The sequence below is a fragment of the Eumetopias jubatus genome, unplaced genomic scaffold (assembly GCF_037043125.1).
Source record: "Eumetopias jubatus isolate StellerSeaLion01/CBP00866 unplaced genomic scaffold, mEumJub1_p1.0 scaffold_12, whole genome shotgun sequence".
In the NCBI taxonomy this organism is placed as follows: domain Eukaryota; kingdom Metazoa; phylum Chordata; class Mammalia; order Carnivora; family Otariidae; genus Eumetopias; species Eumetopias jubatus.
This window is the reverse complement of record NW_028274818.1, coordinates 104067105-104090049: the sequence shown is the minus strand read 5'-3', so window position 1 is coordinate 104090049 and position 22945 is coordinate 104067105. Positions and strand designations below refer to the sequence as shown.

At 46.3% G+C, this 22945-nt stretch overlaps 2 protein-coding genes across 6 annotated transcripts in view; one reads left to right on the top strand and one right to left on the bottom strand.

Annotated features, from left to right (window-relative positions):
• The window catches only part of ZCWPW1 (zinc finger CW-type and PWWP domain containing 1), a 31642-nt gene extending 15023 nt beyond the window's left edge, over positions 1-16619 (bottom strand). For 3 of the 5 annotated variants that reach the window (XM_088016675.1, XM_028109927.2, XM_088016674.1), the window contains exons 1-11: positions 16469-16619; positions 14379-14455; positions 10509-10567; positions 9656-9879; positions 9092-9170; positions 8153-8237; positions 7702-7859; positions 7376-7498; positions 1676-1792; positions 811-931; positions 104-179 (exon numbers count right to left, since the gene is read on the bottom strand). In XM_088016675.1, the coding sequence (XP_087872801.1) occupies positions 104-179; positions 811-931; positions 1676-1792; positions 7376-7498; positions 7702-7859; positions 8153-8237; positions 9092-9170; positions 9656-9879; positions 10509-10536 (1011 nt within the window). In that variant the 5' untranslated portion in view covers positions 10537-10567; positions 14379-14455; positions 16469-16619. Of the gene's footprint in view, positions 1-103; positions 180-810; positions 932-1675; positions 1793-7375; positions 7499-7701; positions 7860-8152; positions 8238-9091; positions 9171-9655; positions 9880-10508; positions 10568-14378; positions 14957-16468 lie in introns of those variants that run through there. The other 2 variants (XM_088016672.1, XM_088016673.1) reach the window with 2 other exon arrangements.
• Positions 16620-17142: 523 nt separating this feature from the next.
• MEPCE (methylphosphate capping enzyme) lies at positions 17143-22614 on the top strand. Its single transcript, XM_028110132.2, has 4 exons — positions 17143-20130; positions 21358-21576; positions 21755-21881; positions 22010-22614. Exons 1-4 carry the CDS (start codon positions 18427-18429, stop codon positions 22060-22062), a joined length of 2103 nt encoding a protein of 700 aa, XP_027965933.1. The 5' UTR covers positions 17143-18426; the 3' UTR covers positions 22063-22614.
• The last annotated feature ends 331 nt before the right edge of the window (positions 22615-22945 follow it).

The following is a 22945-nucleotide window of genomic DNA, read 5'->3' as shown; positions in this document are numbered from 1 at the left end:
GTGTCTGTTTCTGCTGATGTCTGCTGGCTACGTCTGCTTCTAATTCTGTACCCCTGTTAGGATGGATTTGCTCATTACTTTGGCCTGAGCCAGGAAAACTCACCGGCAGGGAATCAAGATGAGAAGCAAAAAGAAAATATTCCCCCAGGTCAGGATCAGATTCTACCATGCCTGGCCACCTGGAGAAAACAAACAGGTTTAGGGGACAGAAGAGGAAGGGTTCAGATGAACACAACATAAACTCATCAATACACATGTACAGAAAGGGGAAATATGTTTTGCAAAAAAAAAAAAAAAAAAGGATCTCAAAGATAGACCCCTCCTTGTGGATCTCCCTCAGTAATCTACCAAATGACTAAAGAGACTTCTATCAGTGTACAAAGAAACTCAAAATCTTCCTAGTAAGAGTATCTTACCCTTCTAGGCCTTCCATCAACCCTGAGAAAAAATCTTCTGATTAGGGACATCTCCAGAAAAGAAACTATCCTACCCATCTTCATTCTCTCTACTTTATATGTATGTCATAACTCAATGTTTAAAAAATGCCTTAAAGCCACCTTCCTTTTTCTATCCACTCAGGGTAGCATTGGTAGACCTTTTCTTCCAGGGAGATACCTCCCTGTGAAACCTCTAGAAAATGCATTCTTTCAAAGCCTCCAGGCTTGGGACTTTATCTTTTCTCTCATCCCATGTTCTTTCTAAGGCAGGTACCATTTCCATTATAAATACTTTCCATTTCCTTCCCTCTCCGCTTGAATCTACCACCTCCAAGTTCATGAAGGATGCTCTGACTATGCCATGGTGCCCTACCAGGGGTAACCGTATTGCTTGGCCCAGATGATGGATCCTGGGATGTAGGAGGCATAGGCCACATCACTCTCACGCCCTGTCCAGGACTCCTCAGGGATGTCACAGCGATTGTACCTCGAGTCTGGCAAAAGAGAGAAGGGAAGGAAAGAACCTCATCAGGGAAAAATCTGGATGAGGGCAGAAGAGAGGACAAGAATACGCAGCAGGTGGGACCAAAAGTGCACCTGGGAGACAGGCATGGAGGAAGAACAAAGACCCGTGGAGGAAATGCAACTGCAGGTAGAGGAGTGCTGCCTCCTTGTACTTTACAGAGATTCTAAACCTGGGCCTATACCCCACATTATCTGACAGTGCTTCCATCTATATAACATCATGACAGTCATTTTTCTGAGACTCTGTTATCTCATCTGTGAAAATAATTGGGCTGGGCTTAGATCATCATAATCTCTTTCAAGTGGTTTCAAACGTTCTAGAATTCTAAGCGACTGGCTCTCTCTCACCTACTTTCCCCCCAAATATCCCATATCCCTTCTTATCCACCAACCCAATACCAACAATCTAGTCAGGATCAACCGGGTCAGACTAATGCTGAAGAAAGGGGAATTCACTCAGAATCTACATTTAGATCCCAGGCCCTTCCCACAACATAACTCTTCAGGGTGTCTTCTTCTAGCCCATTATGCCAGATTCATCTTGATATTACAGGATGATCCCTTCCTCTCTCCCAAACACTACAAGGACCCCTGGAATTATAACTACATTTATGACATATTTAATCTAAGGGATACATACAGAGAAAGAAAGGGAAGAACCATTAAAAACTAAAAAACAAAAAAGAAACCCAACCATCTCCAGTCCTATCTACCTGTATTCTGATCACAGGACCAATTATCAGGAAGCACTGAGGGGTCAATGTTCCCACGAAGCCGCCTCCACTTCTCACAGTTTGGGGAGGAACACTGGACCCAGACGAGACATTGACCTGCAAGAAGAAAAAAAAAAAACTGAAATGAAACAAAAATATGCCCTTCCTTCTTCAGTCCAACTAAAATCAATTGTACTCCCTTCAAAATCACACAGCCTTAGGGATCAACTAGTCTAATCCTAGATTTACAAATGGGAAAACTAAGCTCAGAGAAGATAACTGACTTGCTGAAGATCAGTCTAAACTGGCAGCAGAGCTAAACTCGGGCCCCAGGTCTCACATATCAATCTTTCTCCTATGCCATACTATTAATCTCTCCTTCCCCTGAGGAGAAAAGAAGTGTTTCCTGTATTGACAGTTCTTGAAAAATTTGGCCAGCATCTTTCCAGCTAGTGCCTCGTTCTCTGCTGGCCTGTCACTACTGGAAAGTTCTTTTGAAGAGCTAACCAGCATCTCTTTTATGTACAACATCCAGAGTTCCTGAGTCCCAGCTGATTTACCTGTCACCAAATCACCAAGTTGCAGTCTTTGGGACCAACAGCCCTGAGTTTAACCCCTTCCAAAAGACAGAGATAAGCCTACCAACTCAACCAACTATTTACTTCAGGCCTTGCTCAAAGGCCAAGCATTCCTTTTAACCATTACCTTCCAAACCTTTACCACCTTTCTTTATCCCAACATCTGCTAAATTGACCCAATGCCCCTCACAGGCTCTCCTCTCTCTGTCCCAAAGCCTTCCACTATGTTCTTCAGAATTCTAGACAAGAGCAACAAAAAATCCACATATCTTCAACTTCTCTGAACATCCATCTCCTTTAAGAAACCTGGTGATGCACTAATGACAATGCCCCTACCCGACCCCACCCCACCCACAGCCCTCTAAGTGGAGTCTGTTCCCTCTCTCACACCCCAGGCCAGAGAGTAGGGTCAGCATCTTCCTTACTCATCACCACTTCCAGACCATTACTATCCCCCTTCCTATAAAAACCCTTCCTGAGGCACCTGGGTGGCTCAGTTGGTTAAGCATCTGCCTTCAGCTCGGGTCATGATCTTGGGGTCTTGGGATCAAGTCCCGCATCGGGCTCCCCACTCAGACAGGAGTCTGCTTCTCCCTCTGCCCCTCTCCCTGCTCGTGTGCTCTCTCTTTCAAATAAATAAATAAAATCTTTTAAAAAGAAAACAAACAAACCCTTCCTTCCTTGAGATCCATGCCATGGGACTACACCGCCCTCTCATCTCCCTTGAAAAGATGCTGGCATCTGGTTCAGCCTTCTCCTCCTATCCATCTCCTGCCCTCATTCCAGATGACTGCTGTTCTCAAGAGGTAACTCAAAGAAGCACCCCATTCTCTGAGTTCCTTGGTCTTTTCCTCCATGACACCTCAGTAATGCACTTCACTTCCGTGATGCACTCCCCTCCTGCATGCCCCACTCAGTCATCCGTAGGGACCTCACACACCCTTGAACCCACTTATCCAAACATCCCTCTCTGATAAAAAATGCCCCATCCTTCCACCTCACTTGCCCAAAGACCTCTAAAGAACTTTCACTTTATCTAGATCACCAATCCACTGCCCCCTAACTTCTTCCCAATCTAGTAGCGACCTCCCTTCTTCACTATACCTACTCAGGTTTGACTCCTTAGATTCTCTTGCAGACATCTTCAACTCCCTTGCCCTCTGTCCTTCCTCCCACCTAGCTGGCCCAACACAACCTTGAATGAACACATTCTACCTTTTCTGTGCCTACATTCATTCAACTGAGCATTGCTAGAGAAATACCACATAACCAGGCACATGGGTCTACACCATACCATCACAATTAACAATACCAACCAATATGTTTCTCCAATGAGTTCACTTGCTCACTGTCAAGTTTTACCTTCCATGCCTGAATATAAGGGATGCCCTCCATCCCCCCGAAATCAGCCTCAGAGAAGCAGTTGACTTATATTTGGGTCCTTTCAAGGTAGTTCCTATTATGCATCACATTCTGAATTATTTTATTTTGAAGAAAAAAGCACTGGTCAGGAACAATACGTTAGTCTGAAAAGACAGCAGCAGAGCCTGGAACACACATGTGTGTGCGGCACCACAGCAACCACCGTGGGTCAGTGAGATCCACGCCTCCGGTAATGCTGGTAGGCAAAGCCTGCAGTGACAGGCAGCCATGCCACTTGGGGCCTGCCTTCTTCCACACTGCGCTCCTGGGCAGCCCCTCCATCGCTGCCACCACCCCCGTCCCATGATGATGAGAACGTCTAGCCCAAACAGATCTTTACCTTCTGCCTCAGCAACCAGAGAAAGTTGAGCAAGGACCAAGACAGAAGGACTATAATTCAGAGTTAGAGGCGGATGCCTCTGGGCAATCCACAGAGAGCCCCTGTGGACCTGGCTCAGGCACAGGCCTCCTGTGAGGGTGCCCACCAAGCCAGCCCTGCCTCTGGGCCAATGGACGGTGGTATCAGGACTCTGCACTGGCCCGGCTAGCCCAGGTCCACTGGAACCTTCTGTGTTGGCTTCCTACCTGGGTTTTCTTCTGATCACTATGTGCTGGCATCTTGTGTCTTTGATATGATAATATAAAATCTGGAAACTTTGTATACATAAAAACAATATCATCCAAAAAAGCCAAACCAGAACAAAACAAAACAAAAAGAGCTGCCAATGATAGTTTTTGATGTTTATAGAGGAGACCTAGCAAGACTAGAAAAAAGAGTGGGAGAAGGGGCCAGGGACCATAAAAGTAAACACAGATTTGGGGCGCCTGGGTGGCTCAGTCGTTAAGCGTCTGCCTTCGGCTCGGGTCATCATCCCAGGGTCCTGGGATCGAGCCCCACATCGGGCTCCCTGCTCTGCGGGAAGCCTGCCTCTCCCTCTCCCACCCTCCCTGCCTGCGTTCCCTCCTTCGCTGTGTATCTGTCTGTCAAATAAATAAATAAAATCTTTAAAAAAAAAAAGTAAACACAGATTAATAAAATAAATGGTTGGTTGTGAAAATAATGAATATTCTGAGCAAGTGAATGGGGAGAAGTCATCCTAATGATGTAGAACTAGGTATGTGTGTGGCCTGGGATAAAATTTCTAATGACAGCAACACACGGTTCTTTAAAGTTTCCTTTCAAACAACTTAGAAGAGAGGATGATGTGCTCCAGAAAACTGTTTGAGGCTCACGACACAGCTCTATGATAATGAAGACTGATGCCACAGACACACAAAGAGCATTTCAGTGGACACCCGTTTCCTTGGGTTCTGTGATCCTTCCTCCTTCCGTCTCGCCCCCCCACACACACACACACTCTTTCTGGCATTTTCCTCCTCCTTCACCCCTCAGTCTCCAAATGTTGGGGTCCCAAAGCCCAGTCACGGGCCTTTGCTCCCATGCTACACTTTCTCCTGAGGCGAGCTCGCCCATTCCTACAGGTTCGAGACCCATCTCCACACTGACCACACACAGATGAATAATACTTCTAGCTTTTGTTCTGAGCTCCAGATTCCTACAGGCACCTCGCTCTTTGACATCACCATTTGGATGTCTCACAAAGATCTCAAACCTAACAGGCCCAAACCCAAATGCTTGATTTTACCCCACAATGTGTTCTTCCTCCACTTTTCCCCACCTTCTCTCATGTAACTGCTCAAGCCAGAAACCAATCATCTTTAACATATTCTCGTCTCTCTCTCTCTCTCACACAATATCCAATTCACTACCAAGTTTTGACAAGTTTACCTCTAAAACATATCTTAAAACCATCCACTTCTGTTTCTACTTTCATCCTCCTCCTCCAAGCCACCAAAGTATCTAATCCTAGGACTCACTTGTCTACTCTTGTCCCTACATACTTCATTCGCCAATTAATCACCAAAGGGAGTCTCTTAAAATACTAATTTGATGACATCATTCCCCTGGTGAAGACTCACCGGTGGCTTCACACTGCACTGAGGATAAAATCCTCACTTTGTACCTCCCTCCAGAGCCACTTTCCTGCCTTGCCTCTCCTTGCTCTCCAAACTCCAATCACACTGACTTCCTCTTAATACGCAGCATATGCCAAACTGCACTCTCCCTAAACTCCTTCTCCTACTCCCTGCTTCTCCTTCAGATTTCAGCTTAACAGCCATCTCCTTACAGCTGCATTCCCTGACTGGCCCAATCTTGATTAGGTCTCCCTTATTTCCTGTGATGACACTCCATTCTTTTCCCTCACTTCATACAAATGGATTGTATTTATCGGATACCGCCCTTTCTCCTTCCGACTCCAGGAGGACCCGCCTGTCCCTGGCAACTGGAAGAAACAGGAAGAGCAGTCCATTTATAGCCAGAGGCTTACACATTCACGACAATTACAATTTGACTCAATGAGCGCTGCCTAAGGAGTGATTTCCATTTCCCAGTGAAAATCCAATCCTTGCCTTAATACCGAGAGGTGCAGGAGATGGAACACCGCCACCCAGACCACCCAATTGCCCAAATGAGACTTACACCTCCGGCTCCTTATGTTACCATGTCATCATAACACAAGAAGCAGTTTATTGCCTTGGACTATCCTGTGTGATACCTAGAGTTTTCTTTTTCTTTTTAAGATTTTTAATTAATTAATTAATTAATTAGACAGAAGGAGAGAGCGAGAGCAGGCACACAAGCAAGGGGAGTGAGAGAGGGAGAAGCAGGCTTCCAGCTGAGCAGGGAGCCCGATGCGGGGCTCGATCCCAGGACCCCGGGGGTCATGACCCGAGCCAAAGGCAGATGCCCAACTACTGAGCCACGAAGGTGCCCCTGCCTAGATTTTTCTTTTCTTTCTTTTTTTTCTTTTTAAACATCTTCTGAGAGCAGGTTATCTTTTTTTTTTTTTAAGATTTTATTTATTTATTCGACAGAGACAGAGACAGCGAGAGAGGGAACACAAGCAGGGGGAGTGGGGGAGGGAGAAACAGGCTTCCCACAGAGCAGAGAGCCCAATGCAGGGCTCAATCCCAGGACCCCGGGATCATGACCTGAGCCAAAGGCAGACTCCCAACAACTGAGCCACCCAGGTGTCCCTCCTCTTTACTTTTAAAATAAAATTCAAAAAAATTTTTTAATTAAATTAAATTAAAATTCCTTAGCCTGACATGTAAGGCCCTTGCATGCTTCTAGCCTTATCTCCCCCTATAACCTCCTACCCCCACACACACCCAAAAGCTACAACCATTAGCTCTCCTCCATAACTTTGCCAATAAATATCACTCTGACCCCCAACCCCACCTCGGTTCACCTGACTAAATTATACTTCTGACATATGGCTCAAACCGTATCTTTTCTTGGAAACTTTTCCAGATCTACTCCCAACTTGCAGCTTTCTTGTTTGCCTTCCTCACAAGCCCGCTTCCCTTCCAACAGGCATATATTAATTTCTTCTGAATTTATTCAGCACCTCCTAAAATTGCTGGTATATAGTAAGCACCCAACAACTATGGATTATACGCTGAATAAATGAATTAATGAATTCTTTCTCTTCCACAGCATATCCCTGACAAATAACTATGAGAGATAAATTACAGTCTTTGCAGAATTTCCTCCAGCAACCTGACCCTTGCCTCTCTCCATCTCTATCTTCAATTTTCAAGCCCAGGTAAGTTTTCCAAACCATGCTGAACTCACTAAAACCACCGTCTTCTCCTTTTTGTTGGTTTCTGGTCTGAGAATCATCTTGAACTGTTTTTTTCAGCTGGTTTTTCTGTCTCTGCTCATGTCCACTTTGGGCCTTTTCCATTTTCTCATTTTCTGGGAAGACAAAACAAAACATTGTAGGGTAGGGAGATGAAGAGAATGTAGATAGTAAGGGCCAGTGAAAGAAGGAAGAAGAATCATAGCCTAAGAGTTTCAAGCCTTGGGCTGAAGATTCTCTGCCTGCCCACTGTCCCATTCCCTAATTCTGTGCCATAGGTACTTGAGCCAGATGTGAAAGTATATCTGACTGTACTTACGAGCTCTCTTCTTTCCTTTGATTAGGGAAGGTCTACTGAATTTCTTCTGAGAGGGTGCAGGATCTGGCTGGCCTGGCTTAGATGTCTTTCTCACAGAGGTTACTCCAGCTTCCTCAGTGGCTGAAATCTCTAGAATATGAGGTACCATTACCCTCTCTCTGAAAATAATATTTTTTTCTTTAATGAAAAGGCAAGAAGGAGGAATTTATCATACCCTCCTTTTGAAAAACACCCAAGGGCAAAAGTCAGGATGATAGAAGAATCCTAGGCTCTCTAAGCCCTCCTGAGGCCATTTTATCCATCTACTTGCCTATTTTTCCCAATTCAAACAGTTATCTTTCCTGAGCTGAGAGAAATCCACAGAGATATGAGAACGACTAGATAGACAGATAACCATTTACCGATGCTAAGTCCACCCTGTGATCAACTTGCCTCACTGGGATAAACTTACCCATCAGCATCATCATTATCAGTAGAAGAAATTCCTCGTTCCTTGTCTAATTGGGTGCATCTTATGGGCTGGGCACAGGAAGTCTCTGCAAAATCAAGGCTAGATCCCATCTCTCCCAAAACAAAATACTATATGCAGAGAAGCAATTAAGAAAATACTGATTCGATTATTTCCAAATGGCAGCCTTCCTTTAAAATGTCTTCCACCTGTTGTCTGGAAGAGCCCACCTTTGGAGTTTTGTCATATCACAGAACTTCAAGTCTTCAAATTCTCAGAAAAAAACTACAAATCTGTATCTTTCGGCAAGCCTTTCCAGATTGATCTGCCTTATTCCAGGATGGCCAGGTAATGTCAATTTTATTTTGTGTACATACCAGAAATTTTACGCCACTGTGTTTTATATCATTTGTTCCTGATACTTTCTCTAAGAACAGAAGTACACCTAAGAATAGCTAAAAATGTCAAACTATTCCCCTTCTCCTCAGGACATATGGTGAAGTCCTCAGGGCCTGTACTATAGAGTTCTTTATTCCAAAAGTCAAATCCCTGAACATAATGTTAAAACAGTACTGGAAACAGGAATGTACAAGGGTAGATGGAAACTACGTTCTTGGAACCCGAGAAATACAATTTATCTTTTCTAAGTAGATTGTACACATGTAAAAATGAATTTAAGTTACATTTTAAAAAACAATCTGAGACTGTATTTTTATTCTGAAGTCAATGTAACTCACTTTTCTAAAAGCCTGTACCCCCTGTCTAAGGTGGTTTAGTTATAGTCCTGTTGGTAGAAGATGAACTATTCAAACATATTTCAAAGTCCATCTAGTATTTCCTTCCTTAGGAAACTGGAAGGAAGGAGAACAGACGTCAACTTACTCTACCCCTCAGATAACAGTTTGTCTAACCGAAATCATCTTCTCTCCCTATAAGCCATACCCAAGCACTCCTGGAGGGACTTCCGTAGCACAATCTGGACAATCTCCTCAAATTCTGCATTGGTGAGACTTGCTCTTTCCTACAGAGACAAGGGCAGAAGAGGAAAACCACTCATCTATCCCGGGGTCTCTGGGTGGCTCGGTTGGTTGGGCGACTGCCTTCAGCTCAGGTCATGATCCTGGAGTCCCGGGATCGAGTCCCGCATCGGGCTCCCTGCTCGGCAGGGAGTCTGCTTCTCCCTCGGACCCTCCTCCCTCTCATGCTCTCTATCTCATTCTCTCTCTCAAATAAATAAATAAAATATTACAAAAAAAATTTTAAAAATAAAAATAAAAAATAAAGTCTCTGACCACATCTACTCTCACCTCCATCCCACCTCAACCCCTACCCAGCCGCGATTTCCAGCTAAAGGCTTTCATCAAGATTTTTTGTTTTACCTCTTTGAGAAGAAAATAGAAGCCCCAAGAAAGGAATAAAAACTGAAAGTTCCCCAACATAAAAGATCGTTTAGACTGGGTATCTAGGAGGAACTGTCCCACTAGAACCCGTCAATGAGCCTGATACCTTTTCTTTCTTCTCTGCTTGCTTGTCTTGAGGCTTTCCTTTATTCTCCAGGCCACTGCTTGGACCATTTCCTGTGGTTGCTTTCTCTTCCTTCTTCTCTGACCTGGCCTTTGGGGAACTGATCCCCAGGGTCTCCTCCTTGGGTGAGTTAGGGCTATAGCACATCAAGCTATGCAATTTTTGTGCAGGTGGGGCAAAGGTTTTCTTTGGCCACTTCCCATATTCTGAAAGAAATTTGATTATCCAATGGAATTTATGAAACACAGAGTCTAGCACAGAAAGCATTTGCACTGCCCATTGACTGGGGATATCAGAATTATCGAGAGAGAGCTTTTTAACAAAATCAGATTACTAGGCCTCTCCTCTCCCACCCCACCCCTGAGATTCAGATGAAATAGTTGGGAGTGAGGCCTAGGAATCTGTCATTTTACAAGGCCATCTAGATTATTCTGATGGAGTTTAGGAACTACTGAGTAGTTCAAAGGTGACAGATGTGAACATGCAGGAAGATGAGTAATTCAAATGGAAATTTTTAAAATTTGCTCATCTTAACTTTAAACAAAATTTTATGGCAAGTTAGAAAAATTGCGGGGGGGGAAGAAAACAAACTAGTACAATGAAAATTACACTGATCCTCACAGGTATAAGTAATATCTTTTTCTTCTCAGCTTCCACAACACTTCATGCCTCTCTGGTGGCATTTACCACATTCAAACTTGTGTTATAGATGTTAAAATATATATGGACTGAGCTTCCCTTTGGTGGCAAGGGCATCGAAATGACCAAGGACTGAGAAAGAAGGGAAAACTGAGAGAAACGTACAAAATGTGAACCTCCTTCACTCTTGACTCACCTTCTTTACTCTGCAATGTTGTCATCATTCAGCTCAGAAGCTACAGTTTCTTTGTGCCTCTGTTAGAAAAAAGAAAGTAACTGCTAGAACTCCGATTGAACATGATTTTAAACTTTCTTCTCTCTCTGTCTTCTTGGGCTCAGGATCTTTTGCCTGGAACTCCTGAACTACATTTTTGGCCCTCTGGACTACACTTCTACCTCCTCAGCAGCGTCAGTCGCATGCCAGGGGATAATGAGAGTTACTGTTTTAAAGATAAGCAACAATCCTCAGTGTTTTAAGTGCCTAGAGTCCTGTCCAACATAAGGCAGGTACTAGTCAATAGTGGAAGTGGTAGTGGTAGCAATGCGTTAAAAAAAAAAAAAAATTCACTGAATAAATTTTGAAGATATTATTGGCTTTATTCAATGATTCATGAATTGGGCAGCATCTGATCTAGTGGGTACAAAGAAACTCAGAGGAGCTGTACGAAATGAAAGACTTGTACTGGCAGGAGGAGCAGGAACAAGGAAGGTACACTAGGCAAAAAAGCGAATTAGCTATCCCAAGTTTACTTTCCTGTAGGAGATGGTAGGGGTCTCTTAGGCAGATTACCTAACTAGTGCTGATCAGGTGATTCCTGATGGGCTGTAAACTAAGATTCTATTTCTGGGAGAGCCAAAACTTTAAGTCTTGTTTTGGTGACATGGGGCTTAATAGAAGCAACTGCATTTTGGGCCTCCTGTCTTGTTGTTAACAGATGGAAGCATCAGTAGTTGTAGTAGGAACAGTCCTGGGAGTTAAAAAGTAAGAGTTTTCAGGGCGCCTGTGTGGCTCAGTCAGCGTCTGCCTTCGGCTCAGGTCATGATCCCAGGGTCCTGGGATCGAGCCCCTCATCGGGCTCCCTGCTCGGCGGGAAGCCTGCTTCCCCCTCTCCCACTCCCCCTGCTTGTGTTCCCTCTCTCGCTGTGTCTCTCTGTGAAATAAATAAATAAAATCTTTTAAAAAAAAAAAGTAACAGTTTTCTTCAGAAGGATAAACTCATCTCACAAGGTTCTCCTAAATACTTAAGACACAAATAATCTGGCAATTCTCTGACCTAATTCAGAGGTCCCTCTGCCTAGAGAACCCCCCTTTTTAACATCACCATAATCTTTATCTTCCCTTTACTTAGATCTTCTAGTCCAATAAATTTTCCAATGTGCTGGATTCTAGCAATCTCTCTCTATTCGTGGCTCAAAAATATTTGGTAGAACCGGCAGAGGTCCCCAGGGAAGCTAGCAATAGGAATCTAATACCTTCACTCTATATCTTATAGCTATCTACTCGCAGATGTTCTATACTACATCAGTGTGCTTCATTATCATTACCAAAATCGTGACTAATAATAATAGATGACACTTATTGAGCACCAGCTCTATTCTTTACCCTTTACATATGTCTTCTCATTTAATTCTCAGAGTAAATCTTTGAGATCGTACTTTTTTATACTTGGAGAAATTGAGGATTAGAGGGATTCAAACATAATAGGTAATTGATAGATGATAATTCAGGATTTGAAAGTCTGCACTAATTAACTGTGGCATGGTATATCCCAGTAGTCTAATTCAGTGCTTCAAACCCATTTTAATATCACAGCACACATAGAAAGCATATATTAAAAAGACACGCTGAAATACACAGAAAATTGTATTTCCCGGTATTCTGGATTAAAAGGATCAGGCTTTTCACAGCCATAGACGACTGAAGGGTGGGAGTAGGGGGACCTCCAGCCACATCAAAGGCTGAAGAGATTAGTATCTGCACACAGCTATAAGCCATTTGCCGCCTAGCAGAGTGCCAAGGCTCATCTTGTGACGTTGCAATAATTTGTACATTTTTTTCCAATTTGCTTTCCACTATCGATACTATTTCTACTCTGCAATTAGAAGAAAAATGCCCTGGTTTTTTTTTTAATTTTTTTTTAAAGATTTTATTTATTTATTTGAGAGAGAGAGAGAGAGAGAGACAGAGAGAGCATGAGAGGGGGGAGGGTCAGAGGGAGAAGCAGACTCCCCGCCAAGCAGGAAGCCTGATGCGGGACTGGATCCCGGGACTCCAGGATCATGACCTGAGCCGAAGGCAGACGCTTAACCATCTGAGCCACCCAGGCGCCCGAAAAATGCCCTGGTTTTATCAGCTTAAACTTCTTAAAACCCTTCTACCCAGTTTTCTTTAGGCTCAACACATGTAAGCCATTCTTATTTTTATAACAAGCATTGTAGCTCTGGGAGGGTCTACAGAGGTCATAAAGTGCCAGCTCCCTTTTTTACAGATAAAAAAATATATACAAAACGCAATTAAGTGATTTGCCCAAAGCCTCAGTGTTAATACATGGTAGAGCCAAGATGAACCCAGGCCTTTTGCCTCTAAATTCTACTAATAACACACCTATTCTGCTCAATGATCTTATTTCTGGCTGTTGGTTTTGAGTAATTTGAAGGCCCTGGAACTGAAACTCAATCTTCCAACTATGTCATCTCCCACTATAAAGAGACTCAAAAGCAGCATAAAATGGATCTTATATATAAGATATATACACATCCCTTTAAAGGATTTGAAAATTTTAGACCCTCAAATGACCAAACTATAGTGAACATTCAGTTGCTCAGGGTATAGAGTTCCTCCCTCTAGATCCTAAGATGAATTCAAAAGGTATTGGGGTTGCACCAAAAACTAATGATGTAATATATGGTGATTAACATAACAATAAAAAATTTTTAAAAAAAAGGTATTGGGGGCTTGACTTAGTGTGTGTACAACATGGCTAAGTGTATTTTCAAATTATCTTTTGGTATTTTTCTGTTCCTTGTATTACTTCTATAAATGTGAATAATTCAGGTGTGCAGTTCTGCAGCAACTACTTTTCCTCTGTATTAAGGAGCACATTTCCTCACTATTTCCATCTTAACTCATCACCACCAACCCCTAAGTCGATTGACTCTGGGAAAAAAGGCAAGTGGGTAACTGGGGGAGAAACACAGCAGCAACTTGGTCTTCTTTATGATAATTCTAAATAGAAGCCAGAAACTGAATAAAATTAGGCTGCAAAATGAATATTAATTTGACCACAAATGACAAACACTTCTCTCAGATTCCAGAATTCCAAAAAAGATCATGAAAAGTCCCTATGAAGGTAATATAAATTACAAAGTGAGCTATACTAAATGGGGAAAGCAAAACGAAAATTAGTCTATTTGAGACGACAATATTTGATTTTTTAAAATGTGCATCTACATAATATGGTTGTTTATCCATAAACTATCTCTGGAAGAATACACAATAAACTGACAAAAGTGAGTCTCTAGGAAATAGAACTGGGTGGCTGGGGGTGGAAAAGAGCTTTTTACTGTACCCCCTTGCATATCTCTAGCATTTTTCTTTAAATTTTTTATTGTTATGTTAATCACCATACATTACATCATTAGTTTTTGATGTAGTGTTCTATGATTCATTGTTTGTGTATAACACCCAGTGCTCCACGCAGAACGTGCCCTCTTTAATACCCATCACCAGGCCAACCCATCCCCCCACCCGCATATCTCTAGCATTTTATAACCTGCCGATGTTACCACATCAAAAGTGATTTTTTTATTCCAAATTCTTTAAATAAAAGAGTGTTTTGATCCACCTAAAAATGGAAAATTTTCCAGCATTTAGGTTCAAATCATTATCTAAACCTATACTGACCTCTCTAGGCCAAAGTATGTTACTGGCGCCCCAACCAACTGGATAAAATTGTGGATCATTGTTAATAAGATACAGTAAATTTATTAGCAGCATTATATAATAATTCCCCTTAATCTACAGTGTGTTTGATGAAGAACATTACTTTTAAAGAAAATATCTAACCTGATCAATAGAGAAGGGAAAGCCAAGAAGTCACTCTGACAACTCAAGTCTCTGCTCCTCTGTTTCAGATGAATTTTCTTCTTCCACAATAAGAAATATTAAAATGTAGTGCAGAGAGAGAGAAAACTTTTTAAAACCAGACAGTTAATAAATACACAAAATACCACCAACTTTCATCTGACCAGCTACTAAATAACCAAGGGTTCTGGAGACAGGAATAATATATGAAGGTTTTTTTTGTTTTGTTTCTGCTTTTACCTCAGATGAGAGAAGGGGGAAAATCCAATAAAGTTTTAAGTATGAAGGTAAAGGAAAATTGCACTATCAGATCCTACCCACTCAACATAAGTAAGAAAGGTGAAAAGGGGAAAAAGAACTTGGAAATAACGAATGAAGGGAACTAAGGGAAGGTGAATGAGGTGTTCCAAAAAAGAGTAAGTTTTCTTTCACTTAGAACACTAAAGGTCATCACAGTGATTTTAAAATGAAATCATCTCCTTCAGCAGTTCTCGAAGTGTGATCCAAAGACCCCTGGGGGTCCCCTCCCCTTTCCAACTACATATCCATGTTAGGCTGGATTTTCTCATATACTTCAACCAAAACAAGCAATCATAACAGATTGAATTCAGAAACAGATAAAAATCTAGCTGTATTCTATTAAGCCAGATATGAAAGAGACTTGCAAAAATGTAAAACACCACCATTCTTCACACTAAATTTCTTTCATTTAGGAAAATGTTTTTCATAAAAATATTTATACCAACATAATTAATTATAACATATTATTTTAAAATTAAATACTTTAAGTGTTCTCATTTCAAGTTCTAATGTTAATACCAATAGATATAAAAGATACATAGCTATAAACCAATCTTTAGAATCCTTCATAACTTTTAAGAGTATAGAAGGGTTCTGAGACCAGTAAGCTTGAGAACTGCTCTAGCTAAATAACAATTCAGTCATGTCAATATTTTTCAAAAACCATTAACCTTCCTCCCCCCATTTAGAATGTGTTCACAAATTTCTCTCTCCTAACTATCCAACTTATTCCCTCTTTATATTGTTCCTGGAATCCTTGGTCTAAGAGAATACAAGTAAACCCTTTAGAATTGTCCTCAAGACACACAGTCTGCACAGGCTCCACGAGCGTGGAACAGGTTATTTAAAATCTCCTTTAAGCTGGAGCCTGATTTCCTTTTGGCATCAATGTCTAACGGCATGTGGACTCCTGCTTATTTTCATGCCTCCATTAATAACCATAGTGGGTTTTTTTTTTCCTCAGCCAGCATAAATTCACAAGAAAGAAGGTAAAAACAAGATTCCAGCTACCTTTACTGCCCACACCTAACAAGACATTTACTGTGGTAACTTGCCTGAACTAAACCTTCTACAGAATCCTATCAATAAATGAACGGAGGCTTATTCGTTCAGAGGGCTTCTTAGCACCAAAACGCTGGTTTTCTTTCGTGAGCGCTGATTTCATTCTCACTCTTGCTATCTGCCAGCTGCAACACTTCCACAGGTGCCCGTTACCGACCTCTAACTCGACTTTGTGTGTTGCTTTCACTTAAAGCAGCACATTCCTATGAACTCCCAGATCCCTGCACCATTTCCCCTCACAAGGTCCCAAGGTCTGGAACAGTAAAAGTCCTAATTTCGCCTTTCAAACCAGAGGGAAGAATTTCTGGGGATCCGCATTTTCCCGCTCTCTTCCCTCACCAATTTGCTCTTAAGGACGGCAATTAAGATCGAAGGTACCAGAGCCAAAAAGTCCTTGACTCCCCTCAGTGGACAGAACAATGGCTTGCTAGCCTCCCTTTCACCTCAGGAACCCCCGCCATAATTTCCCCTCAGCTGCCTGCCCGCATCCCCACCCCCGGTGGAGGCACCAGCATCCTCATTCCCTCTCAGCCCGTCGTTGCCCGCCAGAATATTGGGTGACTTTTGTTTGTTGCGGGTAGGTTTGCGGTAGAGATTCTAAGGAGGGATGAGAGTTGGTTGAGCTCCTGAAGAGAAAACTCCTCAGGGGACGGGTGCGATGATTTGCAGCGCCTAGCACTTTCATCTGCAACCAGAAAAGAGCCAGCTACCTTCTGGAACAAGGAGAACCTAAAGGCAAGGAGCAGAATGAGCCACTGCAGCAATTCTGCAAACCCCTCCAACCGCGACCCAGTCTTCCCGCCACCAAGAAAAGGCGTGAGGACTCGCACTAGCTTCGCTGCCACCCCAGCGGTATGCGTCCAGGACTGAAACGCATGCGCAGTTGAAGCTGCTTCTGCGTTTGCGCAACTGTTACTTCCGCCATAGTCCACTCGAATGCCCCGTAAAACTACAAATCCCATAATCCTTAGTGGCCTCACTTTTTTAGGCGGCAGGAGCAGCGCCTGATCGTTCATGAAGCACATCTTTCTTTTACTAACTTTTCTTTCTACCCCAGACTGCCTTTTCCTTCTCCTTTTCGTTTCCTGATTCCTATTCTTCCTTTTAGTTTCCTTCACGCCCTGTCTTGATATTTTAGTTGAGACTATCCGCAACGCCACTCTCGCCTCTCCCGCCTTCTTCTCTGCCACAGGACCCACTCCCCAAGCTCTGTTGGCAGGGAGAACGCGCCACCTTAGCACCCTGTGGAAAGGGCGCCGAATAGCTTCTTCCCCATTGGCCGAGGCAGGGGGCCCAAGGCCGAACCCTCTTCCCCGCCCACACTCGTTTTTATATAAGGCTGCGTGAAGCCAGCGTGTGTTTGGGAAGGCCTGCGTGCGAGGTGGCGGTGGTGGTAGTGAATGTACTGCTATTGGTGGCTGTGGTGGGCGTCGGGTCGCAGTCCGCGGGCTGGGGGCTCGCGCGCAGGCGTCGGGTGGTGGGAGGAGGTGTTGGTGCTAGGGTTGTGGGTGTGGAGTCGGAGAGGAGGGCGTGGTGTCCCCAGGTGATCGCGAATGGGGTAAGGCGGAGGAGCGAGAGAACGACTCGGCCATTTCGGGGGAAGAGGAAGTTGGACAAGATCGGCTGTTTTAGTGCCTTTTTTTTTTTTCAGTTCAGCAGAGACTATTTCCCAGGGGGGTGAGTTACAATGACTTATTGTATTTTACTGAGAACAGTTCGTAGGAAAACTGTCTGTACGCTCCTCTCCTTCCCTTCCTCTACTTTTAGGTTCACCCTCCGTTCCCTCGGAAGCCTTTCTAAGTAGGGGGGGTAATGGGGAGGAAGGCGACCAAATTATGAATAATTCATGAGGTCCGCCCCATTCTTTGGACACGCCCCCTCCAAGTCGCGCTGACGCACGTTGCGTGTACCAAATCTGAGGAAGCGACGTAACAGTCCCCGCCCCTAGGGTGGAGGGCGGGGCGTTAGCTCCAGCACGTGCTGTATCTACCCGCGCAAGCCTAAAAGGGTGTGCGCAGGCGCTGCCCGCTAGGGGGAGGAAGGAGGCGGGGTAGGGAGGTTGCTGGGTTTAGAGCCGGGCGGAGACCGCTGAGACTCATTCCTCAGGAACAAGGGTCGGGTGTCAAGGAGACCTTTTCACACCAGCTCCCCGTCCCCCGCCTACGGTGGGTGGGATCGCGCGGCAGAGACAAAGGATATCAGTAGGGACGGACAGAGCTGCGAAGGGAAGTAGGGTGTCAGTTTGGGGTGGTGGGCTTTTTGGGGGGGGCTGAGGTGGGCTATATTTAAACTCCCGGAGCCGTTAAGTTGGTTCGTACTCATGCGCGCGCAACCAGGGTGGTGGCGGAGTGCGCATGCGTGATTCAGGGGCGAGAGGAACGCGCTCTAGCAGTGCGCGCTCGCGGCGAAGCGGTAGTGGTGGAGGAGAAAGAGGTCGGCGCACGCGCGGTTGATTCCTCGAGTTCGGTTCTCGCGGGCATCTTGTTTTGGTCTCGCGGGCGAGTGGGGCGCGCTTCGGGGGAGGTGCTTGGGCGCGAGACTAGGCGAGGAGAGCAGAGCTGCGCGCGCACTCGGGGAAGGGGGGGAAGGGAGCGGGCTCTAGGGAGGGGGGTTAAGCCCCCAGGCACCCCCCTCGTTGCCCTCGACTGGGACGGAATAAGGGGAGGAAATGATCGAGATGGCGGCGGAGAAGGAGCCGTTTCTGGTGCCGGCCCCGCCGCCGCCGCTCAAAGATGAGTCGGGCGGAGGGGGCGGCCCCACGGTGCAACCGCACCGAGAGGCCGCCTCCGGGGAGCTCTGCGGCGGGACGCAGCGTGGGCCGGGCCCGCGCGCACACTCGGCGGGGTCCCCGGCTTCTGGGGCTGGCAAGGAGAACCCTGGGGCTACATCCACTCGGGGAGGCCAGTCGCAGCAGCAACGAGGGGGCGGCCCCCAGGCGCAGTCGCATGGGGAGGCGCGCTTGTCGGATCCCCACGGGCGAGCAGCTCCCCCTGACGTGGGGGAGGAGCGACGGGGAGGGGGCGGAACAGAACTGGGCCCCCCTGCCCCTCCTCGACCCCGAAATGGCTATCAGCCCCACCGGCCCCCTGGGGGAGGCGGGGGCAAGAGGAGAAATAGTTGTAACGTAGGGGGGGGTGGTGGAGGCTTCAAACATCCGGCCTTCAAGAGACGCAGGCGGGTTAATTCGGACTGTGATTCTGTGTTACCCTCCAATTTTCTCCTGGGGGGCAATATCTTTGATCCACTGAACCTGAATAGTCTCCTGGATGAGGAAGTGAGCCGCGCACTCAATGCAGAGACCCCTAAGTCGTCTCCACTTCCGGCCAAGGGGCGAGATCCAGTGGAAATCCTCATCCCCAAAGATATTACTGACCCGCTCAGTCTCAATACTTGCACTGATGAGGCCCAGGTAGTTCTTGCATCGCCACTCAAGACTGGTCGGAAGCGGCATAGACACCGGGGACAGCACCACCAGCAGCAGCAGCAGGCAACTGGAGGGAATGATAGCCACTCTGTGCTCCCCCCAGCCCCCCTCACTCCCTCACTCCATGGGGAGGGCACCACACAGCAGCAGCGGCATAGGGGCCAGAACCGGGATGCCCCCCAGCCCTATGAACTCAACACAGCCATCAACTGCAGGGATGAGGTCGTGTCTCCCCTTCCATCTGCCCTACAGGGTCCCTCAGGCTCCCTTTCAGCCCCTCCAGCTGCCTCAGTTACCTCTGCACCCCCGTCTTCCTCCTCACGACATCGCAAACGTCGCAGGACTTCCAGCAAGTCAGAGGCAGGGGCTAGGGGTGGAGGCCAGGGTCCCAAGGAAAAGGGCCGAGGGAGTGGGGGAGGCCGCCACCACCACCACCACCACCACCACCACCATCACCACCACCACCACCTCCACCCATTACCTGCAGCAGGCTTCAAAAAGCAACAGCTCAAGTTCCAGTATGGGAATTATTGCAAGTACTATGGTTACCGCAATCCTTCCTGTGAGGATGGGCGCCTTCGAGTGTTGAAGCCTGAGTGGTTTCGGGGTCGGGACGTCCTAGATCTGGGCTGCAATGTGGGCCATCTGACCCTGAGCATTGCCTGTAAGTGGGGTCCATCCCGCATGGTGGGCCTGGATATCGATTCCCGGCTCATCCACTCAGCCCGCCAAAATATTCGACACTACCTGTCTGAGGAGCTGCGTCTGCCATCCCAGACTTCTGAGGGGGACCCAGGAGCAGAGAGTGAGGAAGGGACTGTAACCGTCCGAAAGAGAAGCTGCTTCCCAGCCTCACTGACAGCCAGCCGGGGTCCCATTGCTGCACCCCAAGTGCCCTTGGATGGAGCAGACACATCAGTCTTCCCCAACAATGTTGTCTTCGTCACGGTAAGAGGGTCCGAAGTCTCTTGGGATAGGGGCCAGGTGTGAAGATGAGATTAAATGGGAACAAGACCCAGGAAAGTTAAGACCCAGAGGGATTTCTGCATGCACTCTTTGCTAGAAGCAGATCCTCAAGGGTCTGAATCTCTGAGTGACTCTGCTGAGTGTCTCCCTTTCTATAACCTGGAAAGGTGGGGGCTTTCACCTGGGCTCCTTTGTCGTGACTACTGGCCTCAAGATGGGGCTGGACTCCTTTTGCCCTGCTCCCGGCCTGGACTGTAATCCAGACTAGTCCACCTTCCCTTACTGCTGCTGCTCACTCGGAGACTTGATCCAGATGGAAAGTTGTCCTCCAGCGCACTGAATGGAGGTGCACGAAAGGATAGGTGTCAGACACGGAATGCCTTGGGGTGGGAGCAGGATTTAGGGTAGTGCCTAATATTTTGATAGGGACTTCAATCCAGAGTTGGTTGAAGAATGTTGGTGGTCAGAACCCCAAGTGGCTTGGTCAACCTCATGTTGACCCTAGATAGTGGGATGGGGAAGAGTCAGAGTCCTCTGCAAGAGGGGAGGGTATTGTGTCTTCAGAGTGTCTGTCCCCTGACTGCACATAGCTCTCCATAGAACACTCCGGTTTGGCCATCCGCAGGAACAGTTGGTGGTGGCGGGTTGGGTTAAGCCTGCAAGAATGCAGGCTTTGTAGAAGATGTTGATGAGCTTATCATCTAGAAAAGGTTTTCTAAGGGCTGGGGCTCTTTTCTTCTCCCTGAGAAAGGAAATAGGCCTGGAACTTTGCCAGCCCCAACTCCAGGGAAGGAACCACAGGTTGGTTCCCTTTCAAACCTGGGTTAGGTCCCTCTGCGTAACATTGAGTTACTCAGCTTAATGTTTGTGGGGTGGGAATAAGTACTGGATGGAGTCTTGGGAGAACCCTTGTTCTTTGAAATTTTGGAGACCTCTTGGGTGCTTTGCTCAATTTAAAATTATCCACGCTCCCTTTTTATGTTTGGCTTACCACCAACAGAAAGCAGGGGCAGGAGGTTGTAAAGCAAGAAAATGAGAGTCAAGAGGGCACCATTTGGGAGTTAGTCTGACAAGTGTCAGAGAAGGTTGTGGCTGAGGGCTAAGGTAAGGCTATAGGACTTTCTGTCTTAGAGGCTGCAGAGCAGGTTTGGGGGGGGCAGTGGTTCTTTTTATTGCCTCTGTTGACCTTGCCCCCAATTCTTGCTTCAGGGTAACTATGTGCTGGATCGAGATGAGCTGGTGGAGGCCCAAACACCCGAGTATGATGTGGTGCTCTGCCTCAGCCTCACCAAGTGGGTGCATCTGAACTGGGGAGATGAGGGGCTAAAGCGCATGTTTCGCCGGATCTATCGGCATCTACATCCTGGGGGCATCCTGGTCCTAGAGCCCCAACCTTGGTCATCCTATGGCAAGAGAAAGACTCTCACGGTGAGTTGGGATTCGGGTGGATATTGGGATATCCTTCCTTTAGTTGGGGCAAGAAAGGCCTCAAGGAAACAGAAAGAGAAGTACTTTCTGAACAAGGTGAATAGTTCCCCTAGATGTTCATCATTCTACACCAGGAGAGAACCAGCAAGCTGAAGTGGTTCCCTGCCCTTCTCCCTAGGAAACAATCTATAAGAACTACTATCGAATCCAGCTGAGGCCAGAGCAGTTCAGTTCCTACCTGACATCCCCAGAGGTGGGCTTCTCCAGCTATGAGCTTGTGGCTACACCCCACAACACCTCCAGAGGTAAGGTTGGCTGGCTTGGGAGAGGATGGGGGGCCACGGATGGTGAGGTGGGTCTTGGCAGAGAGGATGCAGATCCTGTAGAGTCTTGAAGTCCCGCCAGCCCTACTGATTGCACACTCTCTCCCCAGGCTTCCAGCGTTCTGTGTACCTGTTCCACAAGGCCCGTTCCCCCAGCCACTAAGTGGCCCCCTGAACAGAAAGTGTGAAGAAGCTGCCCACTGCTCTTAAGGACCTGGGGGGAAAGGAAAGTATCCCAAGATCTTTCCTTTTTGGCTCCAAAAAAGAGTTTTCTTTCATGGATCTGCAGAGAACGCTTTTCCTATGTTGCTGCCCCAGCCTCCTCCCTACACCTCTGGCACCCTAAGCAGCAAGCCCAGCTGTGCTGGAGTTACCAACATCTTCCTCTCTCCCCCAGCTCACTGGGCTGGATGGCATGGACTGTTTGCTGACCTCTGTTCTCCTCTGGTGTGGGGTGGCGGGTATCAAGTTCTCTAGCCTCTTCCTCCTGTTCTCCAAAGGAGATTTCCATTTCTCCTCAGCCCTTGTCCCTAGCTGCATCTCAGCGACCACAGATAAATGGTGGACTGAGGGTTAAGAGGGGGAAGTTTGGCAGGGAGGCATGCAGGTACTGTGAAAATCCTTCCCTCTGCTGACCCCCACTGGGAGAGGGGGTTGGGTTTGGAATGTAAGAACAGCACAATAAATTTGATGTTTTAGGGCAGTGGCCCCCACACTTGTGTCTGGCACTTTGTAGCTAATGGGGAAGGGATGGTGCCTCCCATTACAACCTGTGCTTCCTCTGCCCAAACCAGTCTCAAAAAGAGGACAGATTTTTCAGTGGTTGGGAAGACTGAGTATTGAATGCTAGTCAAATCTACACACAACTAAACAATCAGGAAGGAGGGATACAATGTAAATTTTTATGTGAAACTTGAAGCAAAGAGTCCATCTCCCCTCCCCCCTCCAAAAAACCCACTGACAATTATTTTGCGGGAGCTTTGGACAGAAGGCTAACTCTGGAAGAACTAACAGTGGAGCTGAAGTGGAGCTAGGAAAAGGCACTA